The sequence below is a fragment of the Delphinus delphis genome, chromosome 4 (assembly GCF_949987515.2).
Source record: "Delphinus delphis chromosome 4, mDelDel1.2, whole genome shotgun sequence".
Lineage (NCBI taxonomy): Eukaryota > Metazoa > Chordata > Mammalia > Artiodactyla > Delphinidae > Delphinus > Delphinus delphis.
This window is the reverse complement of record NC_082686.1, coordinates 126,460,302-126,469,280: the sequence shown is the minus strand read 5'-3', so window position 1 is coordinate 126,469,280 and position 8,979 is coordinate 126,460,302. Positions and strand designations below refer to the sequence as shown.

Here is an 8,979-nt window from a genome sequence, read left to right as displayed (position 1 = left end):
TCCCTTCCAGCATCAAAATGTTTTTATTGCCCAGAAAAGGGTTGGGTAATTTTTCAATCCATTTATCTTAATTGTATCTTGACATCTCCACCCATACTTCCCTGCGCTGGCCCCCTTTCCTACCCTGGGAGAGCTGGAATGCTTTTGAATGGGTTTCACTCTCCTCTCCAAACACCCACATTTTCCCCTTCCTTCCAAAGCAGCTCAAATGTCCTCTCATCTGTGTTGACTGCTCCAATAGCCTGCAAGAGCTCTTCTTCCAACAATATTCTGTGTGTTTTCTCTCTGACTCCCTGAAGTGCACGGCAATTTTGTGCCTCTCACCTGCCGTGTTCTGTCCCAGTGCCTGAGAGCTTGCCGGACCCTTGCCCCATGCTCAGGTACTGCTGGCAGGTAGTGAGGGCAGGACACACTTCTCCTACTCACTCATGGCCCAGCACCCAGCAGAGAGCTGGCTCATAGTACTCAATAAATATTAGTTTGATCTGATAATCATAAAATATTGCTTAGTGATTCTCAACTCTTAACTTTTCACTTTCTGCTTCCTTGAAAGCCCTGTATTCGTCTCCACATACATCTTAGGGGTAAGTATTATTATTGCCAATTTACTCCCAGGGAAACTGAGGCTGGACAATGTAGGGTTATTTAGCAGAGATTATACAAGGGGACTTCTAGGCCTAACCCTGGTCACTTAATATAGGGATCAATCCAGACCCTTTTCACAACATCCAGATGTCCTCAGCCACACAGAATCTCAGTTGGCATCCTTTCCTTAGAGCTGAAGTCAAACAGCAGGAACAGAATCCCTCCCACCAGGAACCCTTCTCAGTCTTAACAGGCTTTTCAAAAGAAGCTGAACTGGACGGTGAAGTCATAGCTTCCAGTCTGAGTAGTAGGTAAACAGATGTCCATTATATTATTCTGCATACTTTTTTGTGTGTATACAAATATCTTACACAAATTTTAGCAAGTATGAAACCAAGCAGGATCCTGCGGGACCCTCCCAGGTACAACAGTTCTTCTGTGCCCCCTGTTTCTTGTTTGTAGAAGAAGGCTTTAGTCTCCTAGGAGCCTCCCCTGAGTCACAAAAGCCTGGTTCAAGAATTAATGATTGAAAGGATGTAGACATGTAGTGACAAAAATAGCAATTAGACCTAGAGAACTGGTAACAATTTAAACAGGAAATCGGGACTTCCCTGGTGGTGCAGTGGTTAAGAATCTGCCTGCCAATGCAGGGGACACAGATTCGATCCCTGGTCTGGGAAGATCCCACAAGCCATGGAGCAACTAAGCCCGTGTGCCACAACTACTGAGCCGGCGCTCTAGGGCCTGAGTGCCACAGCTACTGAGCCCGCATGCTGCAACTACTGAAGCCCGCATGCCTAGAGCCTGTGCTCCTCAACAAGAGAAGCCACCAGAGTGAGAAGCCCGTGCACCGCAACGAAGAGTAGCCCCCGCTCGCCACAACTAGAGAAAGCCCGCGCGCAGCAACGAAGACCCAACGCAGCCAAAAATAAATAAATAAATAAACAGGAAATCAGCCAAAGAGCAGTCACAGAATCTTTAGTTCTCCCTGAAGGACACAGATAACAATATCTGAGACACATTCCTGAGTTGTTTTGCAGATACTATAACCACCAAAAGAGGGAAAAAGCTAACTGCATGATGACCAGACTGTAGTCATAATATAAGCTGCTCCATTCTGAGCAGTACTGAACCTATGGCTAGCACCATTCCAGGGACTGGCCTCAAGAAAATGGCAACACACCGATCCTGGAGCTGAAGATTTACTGTGCTTAAAACAATCAAGATGACGCTGACCAGACCACCGCATGACCAGTTTCAAGATGATGGTCAGAGCTGACTGTGCTGCTCTGCACATAGCCCCGGCCTGCACATCCTTGGAGCTTTCCTTTAAAGGCTCTTGCACTCTGATCTGGCCATTGCGGGATGGTTTGGGGGACACTAGTTCGCCACCTCCCCAGGTTGCCAGCTTCCTGAACAAAGCCCCTTTCTTTTTCCACCTACCCTTGCTTCTTGACCATCGACTTCTGAGCAATGAGCAGCCAAACCTGAGCTGGTTTCTGGCTCCGGGGGTAACAAGTACAATGAGCTGAAAACAAAGCCCCAGAAAGACGCAGGAGATGCCTTGGTGGCCAGATGCCTCAAGCTTTTTCCACCTCCTGGATGGATGGATGAAACAAGCATCAATCAGGCCCTGGACTAGAGCAAGGCACTCACCTCGGTCGCAAAAGGTAAGCGGCATCAAAAATCTCACTAATCAAGATAAACAATATTTAAGGCAGTGTTTTAAAAAACCAAGCCAGCAAACTACGACCAAGGACCAGTGCCAGCTTTTGTAAATAAAGTTTTATTGTAAGCTCCAGCAAGCACCCAAACGCCGGCATCAGCACTACCAAGAGGCCTTACGGGTGCCCATAGCTAGTAGCCACGCCCCCTCCCCAGTCCAAAAAGAAAAAGACTGGCTCCCCAATATTTTATAATAAAATTAAATGGAGTATGGTCTACAAAAATATTGAAATCATTATGTTGTACACTAGAAACTAATACAATATTGTAAGTCGACCATACCTCCATTTTTTAAATTTTAAAAAATTTTGAAAGGGCTTCCCTGGTGGCGCAGTGGTTGGGAGTCCGCCTGCCGATGCAGGGGACACGGGTTCGTGCCCCGGTCCGGGAAGATCCCACATGCCGCGGAGCGGCTGGGCCCGTGAGCCATGGCCGCTGAGCCTGCGCGTCCGGAGCCTGTGCTCCGCAACGGGAGAGGCCACAGCGGTGAGAGGCCCGCGTACCGCAAAAAAAAAAAAAAAAATTTCGAAAGACTGTCTCCAAAGGAGCTGAGAGAGATTGGAAAGGAAGATCAGTTCACGGCAGGCCGCTAGGGTTCTCCGAGACTCCGGAGAGCAGGTGCGAAAGGAGCTTTCAGTGGTCCTAGTTCCCCCCATGGTCGCTCCGTGCCTCTCCGCCCCTCTCCCCGCAGCGCCAGTCCTCCGGGCTGAAGGGTCCTGCGACTTTAATCTCCAGACTCGGGGGCCGCGCGGCCGGCCGTTGCCCAGGGAGACGGACGCACAGGCGGCCTTGCGCGCCCCAGGCCTAGACCCGCCGGTGTCCCCTGCGCTGGCCGCGATCCCGCTTCCCTCCCGCCGCGGCCAAAATGCACTCTAATCACAGCTTCAGAAAGCCCGAGGAGGAGGACGAGGAGGACGAGGAGGACGCGGCGGCGGCGGCGGCGGCGGACCAGGATGGGGGGTTCAGCGAGGAGTACTTATGGAAGCTTTTGGCCTTCGGAGATGGCAATGAGGAAGAATGGAAAGCCTTTCGTCCCCGCTCAGCCAGCGTAGTCAGCCCCAGCCTGAGCCCGACGCCGACGCTCAGCCGAACGCCGAGCCTGAAGTGGAGCCAGACGCCGGTGGCCAGCGAGAGTGCACCCTCCAGCACCTCCTCCCCAAAAAGTACCGTTCCCCGGCCCGCCCAACCCGTTCCTCGAAGGCTTCCCTGTCCCTAGGGGAGGGCAGGTCCAACTCCTCTAGAGCCTCCGTCTACCCGGCAGTCTGTTTCCAAATACACACAAGACTTCACACACACCCTTATCTCAGTCCCTCAAGACACTGAAATCTTGGCTGAGCGGTTGTGATGGTCCACAGTTGAGCCTCGTCAAACTGGAAACAGGCAGTGCTGTACGGAGTGCTCATTTTATAACACTTCGTGCCTTCAGTGACCGCGTTCTCTTACATTCATTCTCTCCCCGCGCCGCCCCCCTCAAACACGAGCGCGCGCGCGCGCACACACACACACACACACACACACACATACACACACGCGCGCGCGCCCCACTCCTGAAGAAGAAGTAGTGCTTTAACGGCGCTCTGCTACTGAAACAGCCCAGCCAAAAATAATTCACTTTTGTGCTTAACTTCCTGGACTGAAACCACTCCAGCCACTTCCTTAAAAAGAGAGGCACAGCAGTTACTTACAGTAGATTTGTCCATCTCCCAGCATTGACATTTTGGTCAGGATCATTCTTTGCTGGGGCCGCGTGGGTTGAGGGCAGTTGGATGGACTACACATTACAGGATGTTTAGCAGCATCCCTGGCCTCCACTTCTGACCATGCCAGTTAGCCCCTACCAGGCTCTGTGACAATCAAAAATGTCTTTAGACGTTGCTAAATGTTTCCTGGGGGGCAAAACTGTCCTTTTGAGAGCCACTGATTTAAAGGGAATGGCTAAATTGTTTAATGTTTCATTCAACAGGTTTTCCTAAAATACTTCAGACATTTAAAAAAGACATGTCTGAAACGAATTTAGATAGGTAAGAAATTGTTTTCAGTGTTCTATATTATTATTTTTTTGAAGCTGATGATGTTTACTTTTGGAATAAACATGTCAGGAAGTAGAGTAAAATCATCCAGGGCATTTACAACCAATTTATTCAAAAAGGTGTTTTTTTAATCTACACTGTTAGACACTTTGGAGGAGATAGATAGGGTCCCTGCCCATCACCGGCTTATTATCTACCTGTAGAGATGACACGTCTACTTACTAATATAGCATGAAATCATAAATGTCATGTGCACAACAATAAGTGCTATGAGGCTGTAGGACATAAGTCTCTATTGGCTAAATTTAGGAGTGATCAGGGACACCTGTGGTGGAGAGTGGACCGTACGGTTTCTTTTTCTTGTTGTTATTGCTATTAGCCTCCAAGCACTTCTAACTATAATAGGAAGACACCAGAGAAACACATTTGCAACATCTTTATCAGTCTTCCCTGAAACCTCACACCAAACATGGGTCCACAATCTCACATTATTGTTCACCTAAGTTTTGCTTTTATAAGCAAATTTCCATTTTTAAGCAGAAAGAGAATTGTTCTGCCCCACTAATATGTTTTTATTTATCCAAGTCAACATTTTAATAAAATATATGTACATGGTTAAAACATTAAAGTAGACAAAGCTATAAAATTTAAAATTTCTGTACCCTTCTCTGCTCCCACTTCCAGTCACCCGAGTTAACATATTGTTAACAGTTTGTTTTGTTTCCAGTATAATTTAAATAGCATATTTTCATTCCTTGATTTATTAATCTTTGACATAGCTACTGACTTCCCACCATGAAAGCTGAGGAATGTAACACACTACTTCCCTCCTCTCCATTTTCAGTAGTTAGATTATTTTTATACTTTCTAACCTTTAGGACTTTAAAGTATTTAAACCTCTACTTCTTGACTTATAGTAACTATTAACTCTATTTTGAAAAATTAACACCTTAATGCACTTCTACTTCCTTCTCTCTCTCCTCTCACCCTTTCCTCTCCCAATTAACAAATTATGTAACAGACTTTATTAAAATATATAATATATAGTCCTATAAAGTCATATTACTTTACCAAGTTTTATAGTGTTTGCATATTTTGTAATTATAATTAGCTCTTAGTGCTTTGGGTACAAGTTGATTCTAAAAATTGAGGACCAATAACCAATACTCACAATTTGCTGCTAAGAACCCAATGATGTGACTGAATTCATGCACAAGAAAATGAAATCCTATGTCTGTAAAACTTGGCTCCTAAAAGAAGAACTTCTCAACTCTCAGTTGTTTTTAGTTGTCTTCAATTTTTCTGAGTTGGGCTCAACGGCCATACTTTCTTGTTTTCCATATTGTTTTCTTTCTTTTATTCCTTTTCTTTTTGCTGGAGAAACTCCCCAGGTAATTATTTCATATTGATCTCCTGCATAGTCAAATTTCTGAGTTCTCGCCTGTCTTGAAATTTCTTCCTTTTGCCCTCATACTTTATTAATAATATAACCTGGAATAAAAGAATAGGTTTAAAACCATTTCCCCTCAGAGCTCCGAAGACATTGCTTCATTGCCTTCTATTATCCAGTATTGCTGATCAGTCTGATTTTCAAACCCTTCTAATATTTATTTCCTCCCCTTCATTTTCTCTAGTCTTTCCTTTGGAACTGCTACTAGCTGGCCGTTGGACTTCTTGGATATCTTCAAGATTCTTGGTGTTTACATGCTATGATGTAGCCTTTGTACAGAATTTTTTATTGGGGGATTCATATAATTTCCAAGAACCGATTCTTACTCTCTGAAGAGGTGTGTGTGTGTGTGTTTAAATCTCTTTGAGGGTACTGTTATAAAATACTAAAGTTCTCATTTGTTCTTTGTATTTCTTCTTTCTTCTTTCAAGATCACTTGTTCTGTTTGTTTTTCTTGGTCCTTCTATTCCATGCTATGGATTGTCCTTCAGTGACTGGTAATCCTTGGTTATCCAATTGTATTTATCAATGAATGACTGACAGGTAGCTGAAACAGGATAGGAGTCCTGCAGCCAAGTAGTTCTGTTTCTTGACTGGGCTGGCAGGGGAAGGATGACTGTGAGTCCTGCGTGGGTGGGTAGGGCAGTCACAGCCAGCTTCCTGTGGGGTGTCAGCAGGGAGCAGGCAAGGTGGGTAAGCCCACTATTACTAGTTATGATAAGGACACTTTACTGTGTGGCTGGAGTTCCTCATGCATTTCTTTCATGGGACTCTCCCTTCCTCCTCTTTCACCCAAGCCTATTGGGTAGGTCCTGAGTAACTCATCCTGCACTCTGCTTCTCTTTCAGACCTAAACTTCCCCAGGCAGGCTTTTTAGAAACCAGTTCTTTGGGCTTCATCCGGAAATAAACACAACTGCTGCCAACTGCCCCGTGTAAGAGGAGAGGAAGGGGTCTGACTGGCCAGCTGTCCCATGTTCACTCCTTGAACTACCCTGATGACCATCTCCAGCCCCCTCCCCTGTGCATTTGGTCGAGTCTGGGCTAGGAGCTTCTCAGGAGTTCCCTTTGGAAGAACTTTACTTATGTCTCTTATCTTGAGCTGTGGCAGTCTCTGCTCTAGTTTTCCATCAACCTGACGCCATTTATTTTCTTTCTTTCAAGGACTTCTTCAATATTACTTGGCTACTGACGACACCGCTCTTGTTTTCCAGGGCTGTTGCTTGTTTGTGGGTTTGAAGTGTTAGTTCAATAAGATCTTGGAAGGAAGGGGAGAATTGCGTGTTCAGGTGCCATCTTGACCTGGACTTTCTATCATGTGGGAACTTCTCTTTCCTAAATCAAATTCTTAATTTCTCCTCATAAATCTTCCTAAGAAGATGCTTCTTCTGTACTTCAAAGCATTCTCTGGTGAATTTGGTGAGATTTTGTTTTTAAGGAAATCTGTCCTTAAAAGAAACAGAAATGCAACCAATATTGGCTCAATTTCCACTTTTAATTGCCCTATTACTATTCTGGGGCAAACTTTAGGAGGCAGATGAATCGGGAGAAACACAGGTTTTGGAACCAAATAGGTCTGGGCCCCATCTGCTTCTGCCATGTTTGATTTTGAGAAGGCCCCCCAGAGCCTCGATTTCCTTGCCTATGGAAAAGGAATACTACCTGCTGTGTAGCACAGGGGACTCTACTCAATACTCTGTAATGGCCTATATGGGGAAAGAATCTAAAAAAAAAAAAAAAAGTGGAAATACGTATATATATATAACTGATTGACTTTGTTGTACACCTGAAACTAACACAACATTGTAGATCAACTATACTCCAATAAAAATTTTAAAAAAAAAGGAAAGGGTATACTAATTCCTACCTTGATTGGTTTTTGTAAAGATAAATGAAGTAATGTAAGTAAAGCAACTACTATGTATCTACTACAACACAGTAAGTTCTCAGGAAATGTTAATTTTGTTCTTATCCTCCAATGTCTGCCATCTTTACACAGAATTTCAGAAACAATCTTTCATGTTGGTTCAAGGGAGGCAGAGACCTAGATGAGTTATGTATTGATTTTGTTAACTACTGTATTGGGAAAACACTGAAATGTAAAATGTTGTCTAGGGATTGCTCGTCAATGTTCCTTTACTCTTGGTCCCATAACTTCTTTCCATGGGAACTTAGACAATCAGGACTCCCCCAGACACTTGTTCAGGTGGCTTCTGCAGAGGAGTTCTCAACACACAATGTTTCAAGGAACAAAGCACCAAAAAAGGAAGGTGGAGACATAAGAGAACTGAGAAAGGTGAAAAAGTGACAATCCTAAAGTTGACTAAATTATTTGGGAAATTTTGTTTGATAATTTTAGAAGAGCCAGCAAATTATGGCAAAAAAAATTGAAATTCAAAGAGGCAAAGGAACTTGAAAAGCAATAGGTATTGTTTACTTGTTACCAGTAACAGTCATTTTAGCTAGTAAAAGTCAATAAATTCCTGCTTCCTATCATGCAGATGGTAACTAACTGGTTAAACTGCTTGTGGAAAGAATACAGATTGCTTAATTACAACGCATTTAACTTCAGCCCTTTAAAAAGAGCTATTTTAAAATGAACAACACGTTCTAATTTAAATTCAAGTAAATGTTTAAACACACATACCATCATCGCCACCACCACCAGCAACACACAGCACAGATAGAGGGGTAGTAATTTACTCCGTGAGAGAAATACTACGGTATTGGGAGCCTCCAGGATTGAGAGAGGAGTGCTTTGCAAAGAACAGATATGATGCAAACACACTGTGCCTGACTTTACTGAAGACACAGAACGGAAGAAAATATTTCAAAGGAAAAAGAAATCAGGATCTTCTAAGAACATCTGTTATTTGATTGTTAAATGTACTAGATTTAGAAGAACTGCTAACAACTCTACAGGTATACTGAAAACTAACATTTTGTCTAAATTTCAGGGCTGTCTATCACAATCTGTATCCAAGAATTTCAACCTCAGTACAAACAGAAGAAAGTTGGCTTCAAGAATTGTCAGGCATGCAGCAGCCGAGTGAGTAGTTCGGTTTTTTAGCTTTTGCTGGGAGATGGGATTGTACACTGGAAAGGGCACTGGTGTAGATGGCCAGGAGAGCTAGGATTGAATCCCAGCCCCAAAACAAACTAACACCATGACAACTGGGCAAGTCACTTA

The 8,979-nt window shown here is 44.1% G+C and overlaps 1 protein-coding gene across 1 annotated transcript in view; it reads left to right on the top strand.

Annotated features, from left to right (window-relative positions):
• The first annotated feature begins 3,277 nt into the window (after positions 1–3,277).
• ERICH6 (glutamate rich 6) overlaps positions 3,278–8,979 on the top strand; it is a 33,704-nt gene continuing 28,002 nt past the window's right edge. Inside the window, exons 1-3 of the mRNA XM_060010088.1 lie at positions 3,278–3,473; positions 4,274–4,331; positions 8,747–8,838. Coding sequence (XP_059866071.1) covers positions 4,309–4,331; positions 8,747–8,838 — 115 coding nt within the window. The 5' untranslated portion in view covers positions 3,278–3,473; positions 4,274–4,308. The remainder of the gene's footprint in view (positions 3,474–4,273; positions 4,332–8,746; positions 8,839–8,979) is intronic.